This window comes from Aegilops tauschii, unplaced genomic scaffold, assembly GCF_002575655.3.
Source record: "Aegilops tauschii subsp. strangulata cultivar AL8/78 unplaced genomic scaffold, Aet v6.0 Super-Scaffold_267, whole genome shotgun sequence".
Classification (NCBI taxonomy): domain Eukaryota; kingdom Viridiplantae; phylum Streptophyta; class Magnoliopsida; order Poales; family Poaceae; genus Aegilops; species Aegilops tauschii.
The window spans coordinates 457,541-480,459 of NW_027332465.1; the positions used below are offsets into that span (position 1 = coordinate 457,541).

A 22,919-nucleotide genomic window follows, 5' to 3' on the forward strand; every position below is an offset into this window, starting at 1 on the left:
GTCCCCATCGATGGTATATCCCTGAGATCTTACGTGGAGTTTTCTGCATTTTTTTCTTTTCCTTTCTATATGTTATGACACTTGAGTAAGACTTGGTTAAGTTTCAGTCGACTGAGATCTAGCCACACTACTTGCAAATTATTCGGTATTAAAAGTATATTTTTAGTGGCAGCCAAACACCTCACGATAATTAAAACTATATTACTCGACTTAAAAAACTGTACTTTAGAAAAAGTGAGTTATCAAACAGGGCCTAAATGCCTTTGTGGCAGTTCGAATCGCAAATTATATACTTGGGTGGCTCGTGGTGTTCGTTTGGCTGGTTCAGAGACCTCAGGAAGGTAAAGTGGACGGTTTCATCAAATTTGAAGGGCGAGGGGGTCATTAGAGCAGCTTATCGATCGAGGCCCCAGTCCAAACTGGTCATACTCTTTCCCAAAGTTACGTCCACAGTCTAAAACTACGCAGAAACCCAGCAGCCCACCCACGACTCCGTACGTGAAGTTCAAAATATCCCACAGCGGTGTTCGCCGCCAGCGACGATTCTTCTATCCCACAGCAGTAGCGTACGTAAGGGTTATGTACATATACGTATCATGCGATGCGTAAACTTGATAACCACGCGAGGTATGTGTGTCGTAGCCGATGCGGTGAAGGCGATTTGTGTCCGATCACCACCCACCCACGAGGCCACGTCAACTTAGAGCATCTTCACTCCTTCAGCCCCTAGCGCATTGTTTTGGGGGCGATCTAGGTCCCAGCCACGCCCCCAGGTGCCGCCTCCAAGGCGTCGCAAATTCAAACTTGGTCCATTCCCGCTCCCAAAAAACGTCACAAGTCCAGCGATCAGGGTCACAGCTCGGCGATCACCTAGTCATAGTTCGGCGATCAAATAAAAACTTCGGCGTGCAAAAAATACGGCGATCACCATACCTGATCCTCGTGCAGCAGGTCGCAGACCGACCACACTGACGTGGCGTAGCTCAAGGACGAGCTCCGATGCAACAAGGTCGTCGAGCGGAAGCAACGGGAGAATGAAGGAGGGGCCAGCAGCACCTTCGAGCAAGGAAGAAGGTAACACCGACCCCTTTCTTTTGTGAGCTCGGTTTTAAAAAAATAAAGAGGCCCTGGGTTTCTTCTTTTTATACAGAGATAATACTAGATTTTGCAGATCGGGGTTGCTGAATCCCATTAAGTCTCAGTCGATGGTATATCCGTGAGATCCGACGTGGAGTTTCGTGCAAATTTTTTTTTTACTTTTTCTTTCCTTTTTATATGTTATGTCACTTGACCTAGACTAGATTAAGTTTCAGTAGACTGAGATCTAGCCACATCATTTGCAAAAAAATTGGTATTAAGCCAAACACCACACGATAAATAAAACCATGTTAGTCTTAAAAACTGTACTTAAAAAAACCTAAGCTATCAAATAGGGCCTAAATGCCTTTGTGGCAGTTCGAGTAGCGAAAATCATATACTTGGGTGGTTCGTGGTGTTCGTTTGGCTGGTTTAGAGACCTCAGAAGGTAAAGTGGACGGTTTCATCAAAGTTTAAGGGCGAGGTGGTCCACAGGAGGGCGCTTCCTATATAGCGCGTACGTCGCTGGCAAGCGACATAGCGCACACCACCCCTCGCGCGCTGCTGTTTCTATGGGTAGGCCCATTTCGGGGTTTCACCCCCAAAAAACCAGGTTTTTCTGTTTTTCTTTTGCTTTTCAATTTTTTTTCTTTGTCTTTTTTCTTTTTTTTTCCTTTTTGATCCTCTTTCTGTTTTCTTTTCTTTTTTTCTTTTCTATTCCGTTTGTCTGTTCTCATTTTTATACTTGTTTTTCAATTTGTGAAAATATAATCGCATTCTTTTTAAATCATGAACTATTTTTGAAATAATAAATATTTTATAAATACGTGAACACTTTTTAGAAATTGTGGTTTTGTTTCTACAAATTCGTGATTATTCACTTAAATCATGAACAATGTTTTGAAATCGTGAACATTTTTTAAAATTCATGAACATTTTCTAGAATTTTTTGAACATTCTCTTAAATCATGAACATGACTTCAATTCGCGAACAGTTTTTGAAATCATGAATAATTTCTAAATCATGATCATTTTTTAAATTCAGGACTAGTTTTTTTGAAATCATGAACATTTTTTACAAGTTTGTGAATATTTTTCAAATTCGCAAATAGTTTTTAAAAACATGAATATTTTAAAATTTACAAACATTTTTAAAATTTGTGAACATCTTTTGAAAAATTTGTGGACATATTTTTAATTCCCAAGAAAATTTTTGAAATCATGTTTGTTTTATTCAAAATTAGCAACTTTTCCTGAAATTTAAAACTTTTTTATATCCTGAATTATTGAAAAACCAAAAAAACAAAATATAAAAGATAAAAAAACAGGCGGCGTCCTGGCCCGCACATGGGCCGGCCCATAATGGGAGTCAACGGTGCGCGCTCGCTTCCTTCGCAGGGCTTTAGAGCATCAAACGGGCGCGTCCACGGGCACTGACCGGGCACCCCTCATATTTCCTTCTCCACATACAACTCCCTCATATTCATCCCCTAAATCCATACAAAAGCATGCAGAATATATAGCTATGCACTGAGTGTTTGCTTCATCTCTATCGCAATGCTTAACCAGGTTAGTGCAAATTGCCACATTATATACTTTATTACAAAATTGTAAATCCATCACCGAATCCTAAAATTCTTGTATGATGTAGATGGCCGATGGTATTAATTCTTACACTGATAATGTATGCACAACCAGCATTCGAGACCATGTCTCCGCCCTTGAAGTGTATGTATTACTGGAGTAAACTGTTTACTATATAATTACCTTTTTAATAAGCCTCTCAATTAATATAGTAGGTTATAATTTTTGAATACCAATATTCTACTTGTAGATATATTTCCCTTCTGCGTGATAAGGCTTCATCATTTATTGACAAGGATGAGTGTGAAATAGTCGACATGGTGCACATCAAAATATCATTTGTCCTAGCACTGGCAAGCAGGTACGTGGACATAAGGACTACTTGGCACTCCCTTCGTTCCATAATGTAGTGTTTTTTTTTTTTTGAAAAGTCAAGCCACTCAAACTTTGACTAAGTTTGTGAAGAAAAACATTTACCTAGAATGCCAAACATATATCATTAGATTCATGCTAAGATGTAGTTTCATATTATATATATTTGATAATGTAGATATAAATAGTTTTCTCTATAAACATGATCAAAGTTTACAAAGATTGACTTTTCTAAAAATCTATATGCATTACATTATGAAACGGAGGGAGTATTTCGGTGTTTCACCTACAACCTAAAGATTATCATTCTGTCTCTAGACCTGTAAAAGCATTACTGCCCAAAGGATTGGATGATCCACTTTACCAGCTTCGATTCGTGGATAGGACTCTTGAGTATGGAGAACTGCCACTGGCAAGGTACTTGAGGCGCCTTGCCCCAGCGGAGCGTGGTCCTAAGGTGCCTCACACTATGGGGGCTTAGTATTGCACAAATGTGGTACGGAAGAATGACGCCACTCGTATTTTATAGTACTAGTAAGTGAAGGAAATATGCCCTAGAGGCAATAATAAAGTTGTTATTTATATTTCCTTATATCATGATAAATGTTTATTATTCATGCTAGAATTGTATTAACCAGAAACTTGGTACATGTGTGAATACATAGACAAACAGAATGTCTCTAGTATGCCTCTACTTGACTAGCTCGTTAATCAAAGATGGTTAAGTTTCCTAGCCATAGACATGTGTTTGTCATTTGATGAACGGGGTCACATCATTAGAGAATGATGTGATGGACAAGACCCATCCATTAGCTTAGCATAATGATCATTTAGTTTTATTGCTATTGCTTTCTTCATGACTTATACATGTTCCTCTGACTATGAGATTATGCAACTCCCGAATACCGGAGGAACACCTTGTGTGCTATCAAACGTCACAACGTAACTGGGTGATTATAAAGATGCTCTACAGGTGTCTCCGAAGGTGTTTGTTGGGTTGGCATAGATCAAAATTAGGATTTGTCACTACGTGTATCGGAGAGGTATCTCTGGGCCCTCTCGGTAATGCTCATCACTATAAGCCTTGCAAGCAATGTGACTAATGAGTTAGTTACGGGATGATGCATTACGGAATGAGTAAAGAGACTTGCCGGTAACGAGATTGAACTAGGTATGATGATACCGACGATCGAATTTCGGGCAAGTAACATACCGATGACAAAGGAAACAACGTATGTTGTTATGCGGTTTGACCGATAAAGATCTTCGTAGAATATGTAGGAGCCAATATGAGCATCCAGGTTCCGCTATTGGTTATTGACCAGAGATTTGTCTCGGTCATGTCTACATAGTTCTCGAACCCATAGGGTCCGCACGCTTAACGTTTGATGACGATTTGTATTATGAGTTATGTGATTTGATGAACCGAAGTTTGTTCGGAGTCGCGGATGAGATCACGGACATGACGAAGAGTCTCGAAATGGTATAGACGTAAAGATTGATATATTGGAAGGTTGCATTTGGACATCGGAATGGTTCTGGGATGTTCGGGCATTTTTCCGGAGTACCGGGAGGTTACCGGAACTCCCCGGGGAGTTAATGGGTCTTCATGGGCCCTAGTGGAGACAGGAGGTGGCGGCCAGGTGAAGCCCCCCCCCCCCCCCCCGCCCCCAAGCCCAAACCGAATTGGACTAGGGTTGGGGGCGGCCCCCCCTTTCCTTCTCCCCTTTTCTCCCTTCCCTCCTTCTCCTAGTTGGAATAGGAAAGGGGGGGGCGAATCCTACTTGGACCGGGAGTCCAAGTAGGACTCCCCCCTTGGCGCGCCCCCTCTAGGACCGGCCTCCTCTTCCCCCCTCCTTTATATACGTGGGAGGGGGGCACCCCAAAGACACACCAAAGTTTCTCTTAACCGTGTGCGGTTCCCCCCTCCACAGTTACACACCTCGGTCATATCGTTGTAGTGCTTAGGCGAAGCCCTGCGCCGGTAACATCATCATCACCGTCACCACGCTGTCGTGCTGACGGAACTCTCCCTCGTCCTCAACTGGATCAAGAGCTCGAGGGACGTCATCGAGCTGAACGTGTGCTAAACGCAGAGGTGCCGTATGTTCGGTGCTTCGATCGGTTGGATCGCGAAGACGTTCGACTACATCAACCGCGTTACTAAACGCTTCCGCTTTCGGTCTACGAGGGTACATGAACACACTCTCCCCGCTCGTTGCTATGCTTCTCCTAGATAGATCTTGCGTGTTCGTAGGAATTTTTTTGAATTACTACGTTCCCCAACAGTAAGATGGTCATATAGTGATATATTATATAGTTTTTTGTAGACGGTAATATTACATAGTTGACATATATAATTTATTGATGGTTGTATGCATGACCGTTTGTTACATGTATTATATAGTTTTTTGCCCTACTCTTGGCTTATATAGAGTGCGCTAGGAGGGGTGCCTTAACGGGCTGATATAAATGCTACTGAAGGCCGTATGCATGACCGTCTGTTCATGACTATTACTGCTTATACATGTCGTATTTAATTAGATTATACAACCGTTAAGAGCGGAGGTAATAAAGACATCATGAGGGGCATGATATCCTAGGATGCAGCCGACTGACTGCTCTCGTCTTCCTAGTTACCGATTGTTGGGTCTCGTCCGTCACAGGGCTCACGATCCGGCACTTGATCCCCTTGCTAGTATCCCCTGGGATATCTTAGAGCATCTCCAATAGATGGTCCAAATTTTGACGGTCTAAAACCAGAGATATAAATTTTGGACCGTCAAAAAGTGTGTTTTGGAGCTTCAAAAAAAGGCCAACTCCAATAGATGGTCCAAATTCATGGTCCAAAACCGGCAAGCAGCCGCCCGGCTGCTATTCAGCCACTGTACAGCCGCAAATATTTGAAAATAACATTAAAAAAATTCATGTCCACAATATCAAATTATTACATAGTTCTTCAGATCCAGGAGATGCAATGCAACACAAATACAACATAGTTTTGAACAAACAAAAAATGAATCTATGCGGATCTTTCGCCATGCCATTTCCAATGCTCTTCCATCAAATCTTTCTGGAGTTGGTCATGCACATCGCTGTCTCTAATCTTGCTGTACACCTTCTCCGAATGAACGCACGACCATAAACGGAACCACCGTGCTTCGGTTTCTTCCTCTTGTGCATGGCCACTAGCATAGCAATCTCCTCTTCTTCATGCAAATCAAATTCCTCGTCCGACGATGAATCGTCCACGAAAGAGGAGTCAACCGAGCTCATCTACAATGCACACAACCACCGTCAAACATACTATCCAATCCCAAGTTAAATCATCAAGTTTTGTCATTTTTTTACCTTGGGGAATTCCGTCGAACACCTTGTGCGCGCGGTGGAAGAAGATGGCCGCCGGTTGGATTGGCTGCTGCTGACGGCTGCGGTCGGCTCCGGACGGCGGCGGTGATAAGAAATGAGGTTGGAGGCCGGCCAAGAGGAGCTCGGCGTGCGGCGAAGACTAGTTCGGCAGCCGGGCGGAGGGCGGCGGGGAGGCGGTCGTGCGGCCGGCGCAACGGCCGTGGACAGGCTCACGGCCGACGGGAGGAGGTCGGCGGCAGCCTAAAAGACCCGGCGGAGGCCTACCGCGGCAGCCGGACCGCCGGAGGGGCCGAATCCCGCGCCGGCTACCACTCGATTCGGCGGCGGACGGGCGGCGGCGGGGAGGCGACGGGGGCGATGGGGGCGGAGGGCGGCGGAGGGGATGTGGGGTGGTGGCGGCGCCGACAGCGAGGTTTTGGGCGGTCGCGGCGGCGGATTCCAGCCGGCTGTGTCGCGGGCGGGCGGCCGGGCGCGGGCGGGAACGGAAATGAAGTGGCGGTTGGGCGTTCACGGGCGGTGGCTAGTTTTGGACCAGATGCATCTCGTGATGTATATTTGCATCGCGAGGTGTTGCATTTTACATCACGAGGAGGCCGCGGTCCAATTTTTTTGCATATAGACCGTCTGTTGGAGCAGCGTTTTTTGCCTCAGACGGTTCAAAAGTTAGTTATTTTTACATTTGGACCATCTATTGGACATGCTCTTATGCCTTAGGTTGCAGCTTTTTTGCCTGGTGTATAGCCCCTTGCGCATTGGCATTTGGACCGTAATCTTGATTGATTTGGGTCTTAGGCTGGGTCATATGTGCACTTGGGCCTACCCCTTAGGTATTACTCCGTCGGCACCCTTATTTTTTATTATGTTTTTTCCTGTAAAGAGCATTCGTGCTTACAAAAAATGTTTGAAAGTTTAAGAAATGTACAAAAATTTCAAAAATGTTTTTCAATTTGAAAAAATGCCATGACTTTTAAATATTTATGAGTTTTTAAATAATGTTAATGAATTTTAAAAATTGTTCACAGAATTTCAAAATATTCAAGAATTTAAAAATTGTTCATGATTTCCAAAAAAAATGAATTTTCTGATAATATTGTGAACTTGAAAAATAAAAAAGTAAAGTAAAAACATAAAAGAAAAGGAGAAACGAAAAAAAGCCAGAAGAATAAACAAGGGGTTTAAAATTGAGTGGGGAAAAAACCTGGAATGGGCTGGCCCATACAGAAGACTCGGTGCATGGGGGTTAGGCGTTTGATCCCTATTCTTGACCTATGAGAGGAACAGGATCTGCCGTGTAGGAACCTCTCTATATCTCTAATCTCTAACCATCTACCAATAAAGTATGGTACATTTCTTCAATTTTTTTCTCATCCGTTCACCCTTTATTTGTCACGTCTACAATTCTACCTATTGAGGCATTGGGCCAGCTTTCAGTTCTACCAAAAAAGATTCCTTAATAATTAAATAGTACCACCTCGCTAAATAGACCAGGAACAAGTGATAGTGTGAGGTGTGGCTATAGGGTTGTGTGCGCTTAGTACAAACCCAGTAAAGGAGGAACAAAAGTTGTGTGGATGATTGAGGTGTGTGGCTATATTGTGCAATAAGAGAGATGCCCGGTAAAGAATGAATGAACATTGAGTGGGCTTAGTACTGTCCAGTGTAAGTATACAAAATATAAATTGATGCATTTATGCTAATATGGATATTTCCTCTCTCGTTGATATACATTGGCAGGCGTTTGACTTCAGAGTGAAGCGAGGACAAGCTCGGGAGGGCGGCGTGAGGATGTGCTAGAGGTCTTGACAATGAAGCTAGTGATGGAATGCTAGTGAACATGCCCTAAGTCAGCGATACTTGCACTGAAAACTATAGTTTGCCTAATTGGTGTGAGTATCTATAGAAGACATGTACGTGAAATCTTGAACCACTTGTGAAAATGGTGCGGCATAGAAGACTGTGGAAAAGTTTACGCGAGAGGAAAGGCAGAGGGAGTAAAAGAGGTGGGTTGAACTTGGACGTTGTGTGTCTGTAAGGTATCCGTCGTATGATATTGCTTTGAGATATGCATTGCATCTTTTCATCCCATTGTATTTTGTGTACTCCCCTGCATTTCATTTTAGTGCGGTCTCACAAATACAGAATTCACATACATTTCTTTCATATTTCCAATGTTTAAGTTTCTACAACCCACATCCATTTCAAATTCAGAACTACAAATATGTACATCCAAACAGACCCTTAGCCTTTTCATCCAAGACCTCTAGGGATTGGACTACAAATTGGTCACGCCTAAGGGTCGGCCACATCAACAATGTCTTAAAGGGAGTCTCAAGGCAAAGCTCAGTCCTGTTAGAGGAGCGTGGGAATCTGTTGCTGGGTGTGTCCAAACTACATGCAGTGGCCTATGTAACCGAGAGAACAGGGTTGCCTTCCCCATCGAACATAAAACAGAGTAAAAACTATCCTCCCCCCCCCCTCATTTTGCTCCTCTTGTACCCCCAAGTTCCTGATTCTGGATGAATCCCGTGGTCGAATCCTACTCAGTGTCTTGCCATTAGGACAATCGGATCGGGATCTAAGTGTGGAGGACGCAAGAATGTCGACATGGCCATCACCACATATCTCGTTGCTGAGATGACAAAGCTAGAGTTGTCCGGCGGTGGGGACACGGTTCTCTCCCCTACTAGTTCCAAAATAATGAGAAGGTAGAGATTCTCACGGGTGGTTATAGGAAATAGGTACTCCGTCCGATCCATAGATATTTTGTAGCTTTTTGTTGTAAAGTGGAGTCCACACGTGATGCATTTTGATTTTCTATTTCTGGTATTTCCCACAAATCTTTTTACCAAACTCTCTTGGACGAATCCCGACAAAGCAACAAAAGGCCGATACATGCACCTTTATTTTTCTTTGGGTCGGCTTCTCATTTTATGGGTTTTTATTTGGTTTTTCCTTTTTCTTTTTTCCCTTTTCTTTTTATTTGCTTTTTATTTTTATAAAAGCACGAACTTTCTACGATTTGTGAACCATTTTCTTAAACACGTTAACTTTTTCCAAATGCATCAATATATTCAAATCCATAAACCTTTTTCGAATTTACCAAGTTTGTTTTCAAAATCTGTGAACTTTTTTCCAATTCACGAACATTGTTTTTGAAAATCAATGAACTTTTTCCAAATCTGTGAATATTTTTTTCAATGTCCAAAACCTTCTTCAAAATCAATGAACTTTTCATATCGCTGCAAACTTTTTTCGAATTTGTGAACTTTTTTCAAATACTTTTCGTGAACTTTTTTTGAAACCTAGAACCTTTTCAAGTTCATGAACTGTTTTCAAATGCACCGACTTTTTAGAACATGTGAACTTTTTCGACTTTGTCAACTTTTTTTAAACCGCGATTTTTTGAATTTATGTTTTTCTAAAAATCTTGATTTAAAAAAAAGACATATTTTGCCAAAAAAGTCAATGGTTAATCTTTCAATGGTGGACTGGTCGATCGTAAGCAGTGAACCAGAAAACCGGCGTGTCCCGAGCGATCGGTCGCATCCTTTGCATGGGCCGGTCCATGAGGGGGTGCACGTGGGTGATGCCGCCTCCCTTGGTGCTAAAGCCGCTGGGACGAGCCTTCGGCCCTCGATTTTTTTTTCTTTTAGAGAGAATGGCCCTGGATGGTTTTTCTTTTAGCAGAAGGCATAGGATAGTTGCATGGCGTGTTGGAGTTGTGAGAGAGAGAGAGAGAGAGAGACACACACACACACACACACAATGAGGCTGCATTGTGAGGCCCATGTAGCAACCAGATCGACCAGGTAAGGCTTTATTTTTGTCTAAAAAAAGGGTACGGCTGTTAAGTCCAAAAAAAAGTAAGGCCCAGTTAGGCGAAGCATCCATGTGCAATGAAAAAGGAAAAAAAACAAAACCCAGGGAAATGGGAAACCAAAAAGGGCGTGGTCGGCAGGATTCGAACCTGCGCGGGCAAAGCCCACATGATTTCTAGTCATGCCCGATAACCACTCCGGCACGACCACTTGCTGGCCATTTGCTTCAACTACAACTATTCAATACCTATGCTTTGAATTCAAAAAAAAATACCTATGCTTTGAAAGCCGATGAATTAAACAAAGCCACCTGGGCAAACAAGGACAAATTCCTTGTTCTTATCCACTGCAGATACTAGTAGTAAGTAGTTTGGAAAATGCCAACCGGTCCATTCGCCATGAGGCTGTCATGTCATGGCACGCTGGATCCCATTCCATGGCCACCACAGCAGAAAAAGAAGAGTTCGCGCGGACGCCTCGGCACGGCGCATTCCTGCCACACGTACGCAGCGCAGGACGCAGGCGGCGTACGCACGCACGCACGCAAAGACTCGGCGCCCATGGCGTCTTGCCCGTCCAGCGGCAGGCAGCCTGCCCCATCCGCCGTCGCTGTCCTCTTTCGCCTGTCGCGCCGCCCGCAGACGACGCACAGCTTAACCGATACACGACCCAACCAGCGGCAGACATCTTTCGAGTAAGAAAGAAAATGGCGCTGGCGGCATCTCGAGAGCAGCCGATATTCCCGTCGGCTCCACTCCGACGCCACAAAAACCGTGACGGAGGAATCGCTCAACGGTGGTTAATAGATTAGATTAGATTAGATTACTCCTGTAGTCATGTCAGCAGCGGTGAGTGAGTTGAGCGGTGCCCATCGGAGCAGAAGAGGTGGTGGGCGGGGCGAGGAGATACGCTGTCCCGTCGTTGGCCGTCGCGCCTCGTCTTGTCTCGCGTCCGGACCCGGACCCGTACCGCATGGCAGCGTCTTCTCCTCCATAAATTTTGCTGCCGCCTGCCACGACGTCCCTCTCACTATACACATACGTACGTACGTATATACTTGGTCTCGGCCAACTGGCCGGCGATTCGAACGGGAGAGCCGGCCGGCCCTACCCTGGCTGCCTGGCTAGATCGCTTCTTTCTAACGGGAAAAAGGCAACGATGATGAATGATGATTAGGGGTCATAATCGCTTGGGTCTTCCGTTGGTCGCTTGCTTTGCCTGCGTGTCTCCATGATCTCTGCGAGATCTCCATACGTCTGTGAGCTGAGGTTGCCTTGCGTGCGTCCGTCACTCGGCTGGCCACCTGGTCTAGTCGTCGCGCAAGTGGCCCAGCAACCACTTCGATCAGCAGCATCGCCAAGTGCGAAATGCAGGAAGGATGAAGGAGCGGCACGCAGCCGACAGAGACAAAATGCCAACGGTTCAAATCGGGGCGCGCAACACCTGACCTACCTGCAGATCGTGCCATCTTTTCAAGTTTAGATTAAGATTAGACAAACGAGCTCGCCATAAATAAATAATCGATGCCATCCGTCGAATAAATAATGGATGCCATCTCATCATCATCATCTGACATCCCATCCATCCATCCATCCATCCATGCATCAGGCCCCAAATACTTAAACAGCGAGAGAGGAGTCGCTGTCGGCGGGCCCCGCCGCGACCTCCCCCCACGACCGCGACCCGCCCCGGTTTGAAAACCGCTTTGCTCCTTCCGCTCCACCTCCACCCTCGGCCGGCCCGTTCCCAGGAATCCGAGGACACGACCCGGCTTTCCACATTCGTTCGCATCTTCCGCTCTGCCGGCCGGTCGGCGCGGCTACCGATGGCTGTGGCTGCGGCCGCCGAGGGGACGACCAGGCGGAGGATCCTCGACTACCTCAACGACGGCGAGGAGTTCGGGGTCGAGGGGCCCTCGTCGTCCGCCGCCGCGACGCCCAGGGCGCTGGCCGCGGCCAGGTCGCTGCTGCCCAGGTTCCGCTGGGCGCGGCTCGCCAGGCTCGGCGGCAAGGGCCGCGCCGACGACGGCAAAGCGCGGCCGCCGAAGACGGTCGCCGAGGAGGAGCTCGTCGTCGCGGCGGAGGAGGAGGGCGAGCTCAGCATCAGGGACGCCTCGGCCGCCTCTGCCTCGTCAGGTACGTCGATTCCAGCGGCATGCGCGGCGGCACCCGGTGACAGCGGCGGCGCCGACACGACGAGGCCGTCGGGCCTGGGCGTCGGGCTGAGCCTGGTGTTCCTGCTGGCCAAGACGTCCGACGAGTTCAACAAGATGGCCAGGGTGCGCGCCGAGATGGAGGCGCTGATCAGGGACTTCAAAGGCCAGCAGGCCATGGCGACGGCCAACACCGGCGGCGACGACGAACCCCGCAACCCCGAGTCCGCCGCGTCGAGCTGCCTGACGGACGGGAACGAGCCGCAGGCCGCGACCGCGCGCTGCGAGGACCATCGTTGTCGTCATCACCGGCACCAGGTCGCCTCCTCCTCCGGCGCGGAGATGGAGGCGGCGAGCCGCAGGAGGATGGACGTGCTGGAGGAGGAGTTCCACGCCGAGCTCGAGCGCGTTCGCGCCGGCTACGGCGCGGACACGCCGCCGTTTTCGGCGGGAGAGGAGCGCGACGAGGGCGGAGCAGAGCCGTCGGACGACGACGATGACATTGCGGATTGCCGGCAGGGATTCGAGAGCGACCTCGGCGACGACGACGACGACGACCGTGATAACCACGAAGACGACGAGGAGGAGGACGACGACGATGCTGACCGGTACCACGGCGTCTCGGCCATCGAGCTGGAGAGGAGGCTGCACGAGCTGCTCCACCAGAGGAACCAGGAGCGGATCGAGGAGCTGGAGGCGGCGCTGCGGCGCGCCGAGAGGCGGCTCTTCGACAAGGAGATGGAGGCGTCCCTCTGGAAGGACACCGCCAAAATGGCCTTCCGCCACGACCACGACGACTCGCCGTGACTCGCCGTAAGCGCCCACCTCACCTCACCTCACCAATTAATTCTCCTCCACGCAAGGTGGAGACGCTCGTGATGATCACCGGCCGAGTAACTCCCCGAGTACTGTTCCTTATGTCTGAATTTTTCCGTGCAGATGAGGAATTTCGTGCAGTACTTTTTGTCGCCATTGATCATCGATCGGCCGTGCATTACATGATTACGGATGAAGCCATGAATGAAGGTGAAATTTTGGACTTTTAATGCATGAAGAAGCAGGCAATCGATCAGTGGTGGACTGTAGGATGCGCCTTGTGTACAATATGTTACCACTGTTAGCGACTTATAGCTGGAGCTGTTCATACCGCCAGGGTTTAGAGTCTTAGCACTGTGGTAGGTTACATGGGCATGGCTGGGAATAGGATGGAACAGGATATATAGGATATGCTCAGCTAGCAGCCTCACTGATTCGGATTCATGTAATTCGAGTACAGTATTGGGAGTTCATGCGTATCACTCGTGTGCAGTTTCAGAATCAGGACAGCAGTTTTACAGCCTGCTCTCAGTAAGAAATTGTAGATCGTTTTACAGATATATAATCATTGAAAAGGATTTTTTTTGCAGCGATTTACATTCCGGCGGCACCTTTTTATAAGACAATGTCAATTTTTTTGTTCAATGCTGTTTGGGTCACTTGTATGAAGTGATTTTTAAGTCACTTTTTTTCATCTGTTCTTGTTTAATACTTATACAGCCTGCTGCCAGTCGAGTGCTCTTTGCCCATTTTGGACCTGCCTTGACAAGAGCTTATGTGTTGGTACCGTACACCCCAAATCGATAAGGATTCTGCCATGTGGTTACATTCTACGTACGAAAGTTTCTTCTTGTTTTTGGCATGCACCTTGTTCCCTTTTGTGCCTGCCAAAAATTCTGTCGGATCCACAATGTGAGTTTGGTACTCCCTTTTGTGCCTGCCCAATTCTGTCGGGTCCATAACGTGAGTTTGGTATTGGGAGTCAATCAGCACCACTCCTATGCCATTTAAGATCCGGACGGCAAGTCGTCTGCATGTTTAAGTGTTCCTGTCCGTTCTATTCCTGCCGAAAATATGCCGAACTTTTGTTAGTTATTCATTTGGGAAACACTTTCATAGGAGTTGCAGTGATCGCCGATCGAAATTCACTTCTTCCACGGAAAGGTTGAGGATGCTCCTGATGTATTAGCCTGAGTTCCTGGCTGTGCTCCTCTCTGAAAAACCGTCTCTTCAGATGAGAAGTTCGTTTACTTCTCGTTGTGACATGAATCATCAGCTGTACGACATGGTTACAGTCTTGCAGATGAAGCCATGAAGATGAATTTTGGGACCAGATACATGAAGTGGGGGGCAGTCTGTCGTAGCTTCGGATGGATTGTCGACTGTAGGATGGGCCTTCTGTCCAATATGTTACTACTGTTAGCAATTTATAGTGGAGCTGTTCGTAACGACCAGAGTTTAGCCTTGCCACTGTAGGTTCAGTTAGTACACGAGAACGGTTCCGATTAAGACAGTATATGTTCAGTTAGTGGTATACACAAGCCCCCAACCATGTGGATTTGGTATTTGTAGCTCATGTGTATCAACTCGTGTGTGATTTCACAATCCGGACGGCAAATCCTCTGCCTGATTCAACTGTTCACTGGTCAGCCGAAGAAAAAAAAAATCTTGTACGATCGGGTCGTAGGCAGCAAAAATGGGAGACCAGCTCGAGCGCGTGACACCTGGCATATACGAGTCTCAAAGCAGCAACACCTTACCCCGTTGTCCTCGTTTCCCCATTATCGAATACTAGCAAAAGAGCTCGTGCGTAGCTATGGAGGAAAAATAATCATAATTTTCAATTGCTATGACCACATTTTGCTGCATCACCGAGATACACTATCACTCTCTTTCTCATTGCACATGGTGTCCTAGGTGGGGTGATTCCCCTATCTAAAACGTACATTTCCAGCCGCTACTGCGGCGGGGTTTCCTATTTGGTGCGTAGCGACCTAGCGTGTACACCCTCGTATCTTCGATCCTATTTTTGGGATTTTCGCGTTTCTTCCTCAGAGGTTTTCTCTCTTTTTTTCTGTTTTTTCTTCTTCTTTTTTTGTCTTACTTTATTTGTATATTTTCCTTTTTTATTTTTCATAAAAATCTTCAGAAAAAATTGAATATTTTTGTGAAATCGTGAACATTTTAAGATACCTGAAATCGTGACTATTTTAACTTATTTGTGAACTTTTTTTAATCATCAACATTTTTTGAATTCATTAAGATTTATAATATTTGCAAATACTTTTATCAAAGGTGTGAACCTTTTTTTAATCAGCAAACATTTTTAGAATTGACGAACATGTTTTTTGGAAATCATGGAATTTTTTAATTTCACAATTTTTTATATAATAAACATTTTTTTAAATGCATGATCATCTTTTGAATCAACGAATATTTTAGAAATCAAGAAACTGTTTTTCTTAATTCACAAATTGTTTCCAAACTTTTTGGGCATTTTCAAAATTCATGATTTTTTGAATTGGTAAACATTTTCTATAAATGAACCTTTTTTCAAATATTGAGAAAATACTGATCATTTTTTAATATTTTTAAAAATCAGAAACATTTTTTGAATCCACAAGTTTTTTATGATTTATTGAATCTTTTGTTTTAAAATACTCAAATTTTTAGATTTTCGAACTTTTCTGGAGTCCTGATTAATTTAAAGTAGAAAAAGCAACAACGGAAAAGAAATAAATGGATTTAAAAAACTGGACGCCGGCACATGGGCGGCCCAAAAGACCGCGCTGCGTCTTCTCACTAGTAGAAAAGAGGGCTTTGGTTCAGGCCGGGTCAGCCCATTAGTCCCGGTTCAGTCCAGAACCGGGACCAATGGGGGCACTGGTGCATTGGTCCCGGTTCGTGAGGCCAGGGGCCTGCCGGGCCTCGTGGGGGCATTGGTCCCGGTTCGTCTGGCCCCTTTGGTCCCGGTTGGTGGGATGAATCGGGACCAATGGGCCTCGCTCCTGGCCCACCACCATTGGTCCCGGTTGGTGGCTTGAACCGGGACCACAGGCTGCCCTTTAGTCCCGGTTCATGCCACGAACCGGGACCAATGAGGTGCCTATATATACCCCTCGCCCGCGAGCAGAGCACTCTAGTGCTCTGTTTTTCTCTGCCGGCGAGGGGAGGGCTTTGTGGTGCTCTAGCTCACCTCCTATGCACATGAGGTGTTCGATGAAATGCCCGAGCCACACTAGTTAAGCTTTCTCCTCTCGAAGCTCGACCTCAAAGCTCCATTTTCCTCGAGATTTGTCTAGGTTTAGCGGCCCGTCACGTCCCATTCCCGTCTTCACCGCCGTCGATCGCCCGCGCCGATCTCGTCGCCGGCACCACCGTGGTGAGCCTCTTGTTCTTATCTTCTTTCTGAAAGAAAAAAAAATCTTACTTTAGATAGATACTTGTCTAATTTTCTTACTATTTTATTGCTTGTTATTATATTGCGATGGTTTTGGTATCCGCCCCCGTCGGCCCTCGTCCTGTCTATGATTCGGATGTGGTACATATTATCTTTATAACTATTGGTTCGTTTATTGTTTATGAAAATTATGCCGACCAACGTGACATCGATTTTATTTATCTAGGAGGTATGTGAACCGGAAATTCCAACCGACCCTATTGTCGAGAGGTTAAATTTAGTTGAAGAAGAAAACAATTACTTGAAGGGAAAAATAAAAAAATTGAGGGAATACGAAGTCTTACTTTGACCGGAAAATCCTTCACACCCACCTGCTTTACAAGGGTTTCATGCCACACTATAATGTTTGGACGAGTCACGGAGAAATAGGGGTTATGATGGAAGACGGCAAAGAAGAAGAGGACGATGACAACTATGTGCCCCCTGAATACGGTGATGCTGCAACGGGGGAAGCTGCTGAAGATCAAGAGGAACCAGACGATGTGCCCAATGATGCTGCAACGGGGGAAGCTGCTGAAGATCAAGAGGAACCAGTGCCCGATGATGATGATCTCCGCCGGGTCATTGTCGATGCAAGGACGCAATGCGAAAGTCAAAAGGAGAAGCTGAAGTTCGATCGCATGTTAGAGGATCACAAAAAAGGGTTGTACCCCAATTGCGAAGATGGCAACACAAAGCTCGGTACCGTACTGGAATTGCTGCAGTGGAAGGCAGAGAATGCTGTGCCTGACAAAGGATTTGTGAAGCTATTGAAAATATTGAAGAAGAAGCTTCCAAAGGATAACGAATTGCCCGACAGTACATACGCAGCAAAGAAGGTCGTATGCCCTCTAGGATTGGAGGTGCAGAAGATACATGCATGCCCTAATGGCTGCATCCTCTACCGCGGTGCGTACAAGGATCTGAACGCATGCCCGGTATGCGGTGCATTGCGGTATAAGATCAGATGAGATGACCCTGGTGATGTTGACGGCGAATCCCCCCAGGAAGAGGGTTCCTGCGAAGGTGATGTGGTATGCTCCTATAATACCATGGTTGAAACGTCTGTTCAGAAACAAAGAGCATGCCAAGTTGATGCGATGGCACAGTGAGGACCGTAAGAAAGACGGCAAGTTGAGAGCACCCGCTGACGGGTCGCAGTGGAGAAAAATCGAGAGAAAGTACTGGGCTGAGTTTGCAGCTGACACAAGGAACGTATGGTTTGGTTTAAGCGCGGATGGCATTAATCCTTTCGGGGAGCAGAGCAGCAATCACAGCACCTGGCCCGTGACTCTATGTATGTATAACCTTCCTCCTTGGATGTGCATGAAGCGGAAGTTCATTATGATGCCAGTTCTCATGCAAGGCCCTAAGCAACCCGGCAACGACATTGATGTGTACCTAAGGCTATTATTTGAAGAAATTTTACAGCTGTGGAATGGAAACGGTGTACGTACGTGGGATGAGCACAAACAGGAGGAATTTAACCTGCACGCATTGCTGTTTGTAACCATCAATGATTGGCCCGCTCTCAGTAACCTTTCAGGACAGACAAACAAGGGATACCACGCATGTACGCACTGTTTAGATGACACTGAAAGTATATACCTGGACAAATGCAGGAAGAATGTGTACCTGGGCCATCGTCGATTTCTTCCGACCAACCATCAATGTCGAAAGAAAGACAAACATTTTAAAGGCGAGGCAGATCACCGGAAGAAGCCCGCCATGCGTACCGGTGATCACATACTTGCTATGGTCAATGATTTACACGTAATCTTTGGCCCGGCGGACTAGCTGTTCCGAATGACGCAGAGGGACACGCACCCATGTGGAAGAAGAAATCTATATTTTGGGACCTACCCTACTGGAAAGACCTAGAGGTCCGCTCTTCAATCGACGTGATGCACGTGACGAAGAACCTTTGCGTGAACCTGCTAGGCTTCTTGGGCGTGTATGGGAAGACAAAAGATACACCTGAGGCACGGGAGGACCTGCAACGTTTGCACGAAAAAGACGGCATGCCTCCGAAGCAGTATGAAGGTCCTGCCAGCTACGCTCTTACGAAAGAAGAGAAAGAAATCTTCTTTAAATGCCTGCTCAGTATGAAGGTCCCGACTGGCTTCTCGTTGAATATAAAGGGAATAATAAATATGCCAGAGAAAAAGTTCCAGAACCTAAAGTCTCATGACTGCCACGTGATTATGACGCAACTGCTTCCGGTTGCATTGAGGGGGCTTCTACCGGAAAACGTCCGATTAGCCATTGTGAAGCTATGTGCATTCCTCAATGCAATCTCTCAAAAGGTGATCGATCCAGAAATCATACCAAGGCTAAGGAGTGATGTGGCGCAATGTCTTGTCAGTTTCGAGCTGGTGTTCCCACCATCCTTCTTCAATATCATGACGCACGTCCTAGTTCATCTAGTCGACGAGATTGTCATTCTGGGGCCCGTATTTCTACACAATATGTTTCCCCTTTGAGAGGTTCATGGGAGTCCTAAAGAAATATGTCCATAACCGCGCTAGGCCAGAAGGAAGCATCTCCATGGGCCATCAAACAGAGGATGTCATTGGGTTTTGTGTTGACTTCATTCCTGGCCTTAAGAAGATAGGTCTCCCTAAATCGCGGTATGAGGGGAGACTGACTGGAAAAGGCACGCTAGGAGCGGACTCAATAATATGCAGGGACGGGCATTCTTGGTCTCAAGCACACTACACAGTTCTACAGAACTCTACCTTGGTGACCCCGTATGTCGATGAACACAAGAACAGTCCGCGCTCCAAACACCCGGAGCAGTGCGACGACTGGATTACATGTGAACACATCAGGACTTTCAGTAGTTGGTTGGAAACACGTCTCAGAGGTGACAACACTGTTTGTGATGAGTTGTACTCGTTGTCCAGGGGACCATCTTTGACTGTATTGACTTACAAAGCATACGAGATAAATAGGAATACATTTTACATGATCGCCCAAGATCAAAAGAGCACCAACCAAAATAGCGGTGTCCGCTTTGATGCAGCAACCGAGAGGGGAAAGGACACATATTATGGTTACATAGTGGACATATGGGAACTTGACTACGGACATGATTTTAAGGTCCCTTTGTTTAAGTGCAAATGGGTCAATCTGTCAGGAGGCGGGGTACAGGTAGACCCACAGTACAGAATGACAACAGTGGATCTGAAAAATCTTGGGTACACTGACGAACCGTTCGTCTTAGCCAATGATGTGGCACAGGTTATCTATGTGAAGGACATGTCTACCAAACCGAGAAAAAAAAAGATAAGAAAGCGAATACATCATACGATGAGCCAAAGCGCCACATAGTTCTTTCAGGAAAAAAGGACATCGTGGGAGTGGAGGGCAAGACAGACATGTCTGGAGATTATGAAAAGTTTCATGAAATTCCTCCCTTCAAAGTCAAGGCTGACCCAAGCATCCTGATAAACGATGAAGATTATCCATGGTTACGGCGCAATAAGCAAATGACACAAGCGAAGAAAAAGTGAAGACTTTCTTCCGCAACTATTATGATGATACCATGCCAACTTTGTAACAGACGAGTATGATACCATTGTCCATTTTGTACACGAAGTGCATCCAGTTTTTGCCGTAACCCTCTCAACTTTCTTGCACATGCTATGTGGATGAAATGATGATACCATGCCAACTTTCAAGCTTTTCAGAGTTCATTTGAAATGCTTTTCAATTTCAGGGTCTTATAGCTCAAAATAATCAATAAATGCATGAAAAATAAGAAATGGAGTCAGAAAGGGTTGAAAATTGATGATGTGGCTTTGAATGGTGCATTTTGAACACACAAAAAGTCAGGAGTTCAAATAAGTTTAAAAAAAAGAAAATCCCTTTGTAACAGACGAGTTTCCGTATGAAATCCTGATACTTCGAAAGAGATTGTCCGTTTTGTACAAGAAATGCATCCAGTTTTTGCCGTAACCCTCTCAACTTTCTTGCACATGCTATGTGGATGAAACGATGATACCATGCCAACTTTCAACCTTTTCAGAGTTCATTTGAAATGCTTTTCAATTTTAGGGTCTTATCGCTCAAAATAATCAGTAAATGCATGAAAAATAACAAATAAAATAAATAAGTAATTAGAAACAAAATAATATAAACTTTAATAAAATATATAAGTACAAACAAAATAAAATAAACTTTAATAACATAAATAAAATTTATGAAACTAAAATTATCAAAGTATTTTCTGTTCAAAACATTATCATAAAGTAAAATAAATAAGTAATTAGAAACAAAATAAAATAAATAAATAAGTTTTTTGTTGTAAGTAGAAACAAAACAAAATAAATAAAGAAAAAAAAACAAAAAATAGGCAAAAAATAAAAAATATGCCACCTACTAGGCCACCACGGCCTGAATACGACTAGAAACCCATCAATGGGCCAGGATTCAGGCCCGCAGAAGGCCCAGTAGGCCCATCAGGCATAGCAGTGACAATTAGGCCCGTAAGCCTGCAATGAAGAGGAGCTCGAGAGGGGAGCGGCAGTGGGGCTTATAAACCACTGCGCGCCCCTCTCAACTAGCGAGGTGGGACTAAACTTTCGACGCGGGCGCAGCAGCACAAGGCCTTTAGTCCCGATTGGTGCCACCAACCGGGACCAAAGGCCGCCGCTTCCCGCCCTTTGGGCTGCTGAAAAGAGACCTTTGGTCCCGGTTGGTGGCACCAACCGGGACTAAAAGGGGCATTGGTCTCGGTTGCTACCATGAACCGGTACCAATGCTCTCCGTATATAAGCAGGACTTGTAAATTTTTCAGTTTCATCGAACATTTGCCCCCCGACGACGCCGAACTCATCGACGCCGCCAGGCTGCCCGTGCTCGCCGTCGCCGCCCCGCGCCCTTGCTGCCCGTGCTCGCCGACGCCGCCAGGCTGCCCGTGCTCGCCGTCGCCGCCCCGCCGCCCGCTCCTCGTCACCGCCCACTCCTCGTCGTCGTCGCCTCGCGCCGTTGCCCTGCCCCGACGCGCCGCCCCGGCCCGTGTCCCTGCCCCGACGCGCCGCCCCTGCCCGAGCCCCTGCCCCGACGCCGCCCCACGCCCCCGGCTTGCCCCGACCACACGCCGCCGCCACGTTCGGTCCGGCCGCCGGCCTTCCTCTCTGTTTTTTCATATATATGATATTTTTTCCAGATTTTTTGTTCATATATATGATGATTTGTTTTTTGCATTTTTATAAAAATGCATATATGTATGTATGTATGTTCTCTGTGCATATAAAAGTTAGATTTTTAGTACATTTGGGTACATTTTAGGTTAGTTTCATTTTTAGAAAAGTTTTATATATTTAGGAAAAGAAGGAAGAGAAGGAAGAAGGAAGAAGAAGAAAAAGTTTTATATATGCAAAAGTTACATTTTTAGAAAAGTATTATATATCTAGCTAGGAAGATAATGAAGAAGAAGAAAAAGAAGGAGAGGAAAAAGGAAAATAAGAAGAAGAAAAAAGAAGAAAAAGAAGAGGAGAAGAAGAAAGGAATAGAGGAGAAGAAGAGAAAAGAGATATCTCTTTTCTCTTCTTCTCCTCTATTCCTTTCTTCTTCTCCTCTTTTTTTTCTTCTTTTTTTTCTTCAATCTTCTCCTCTATTAATATCTTCTTCTCCTTTTTTCATTTCTTCTTCGTCTTCTTATTTTTTATCGGATATGTCGTTGTCGATATACCCCGTGTCCCGATAACTTCAACACGAGGGGGGGGGGTTCGACCTACCCCCTCCCCGATAACATTATTTTCCCATGTATGTATGTCGTCGTTGTCGATATAACCCCCTCCCGGATAACTTCGACCGTGATAACTTATATCACGGGAGCACCCCCCGGCCCTCTCGCTCGACCAAAACTCTCGAGGACACCCAAACCCTAGAAAAAAACGATGTCGGTCTCCTACCCCCTCCCGCCGCGCCCCTACCCTTGAAGCGTTGCCGAGGCCACCCCAAACCCGGAATAAGCTAGGTCTACATTTGCACTAATATATCCACCTGCTGTCATGTTTGTATAATAATTGCCATGTTGTAATATTTGCAGAAACAATAGAGCACGGACGAGACGAGGAAGCAGAAGAGGTGTTGGGGGACATAATCTTAGCCGGAGGTGATGTTGTTGGAAATATGCCCTAGAGGCAATAATAAATGGTTATTATTATATTTCTTTGTTCATGGTAATTGTCTATTATTCATGCTATAATTGTATTGTCCGGAAATCGTAATACATGTGTGAATACATAGACCACAACCTGTCCCTAGTAAGCCTCTAGTTGAC

At 45.8% G+C, this 22,919-nt stretch overlaps 1 protein-coding gene and 1 non-coding gene across 3 annotated transcripts; one reads left to right on the plus strand and one right to left on the minus strand.

The window, feature by feature from the left end:
* Positions 1-10,348: 10,348 nt before the first annotated feature.
* TRNAS-AGA (transfer RNA serine (anticodon AGA)) lies at positions 10,349-10,430 on the minus strand. The gene has a single exon. It is a non-coding gene; the product is annotated as a tRNA-Ser (tRNA).
* A 1,397-nt stretch (positions 10,431-11,827) lies between these two features.
* LOC109737916 (uncharacterized) lies at positions 11,828-13,785 on the plus strand. 2 transcript variants are annotated; one of them, XM_020297035.4, is made up of 2 exons: positions 11,828-13,185; positions 13,312-13,785. In XM_020297035.4, the coding sequence occupies exon 1, from the start codon at positions 12,046-12,048 to the stop codon at positions 13,177-13,179; it is 1,134 nt and encodes a 377-aa protein (XP_020152624.1). In that variant the 5' UTR covers positions 11,828-12,045; the 3' UTR covers positions 13,180-13,185; positions 13,312-13,785. The 2 variants fall into 2 exon arrangements, with proteins under 2 accessions (XP_020152624.1, XP_020152623.1); XM_020297034.4 differs by having other exon boundaries at positions 11,828-13,182.
* The last annotated feature ends 9,134 nt before the right edge of the window (positions 13,786-22,919 follow it).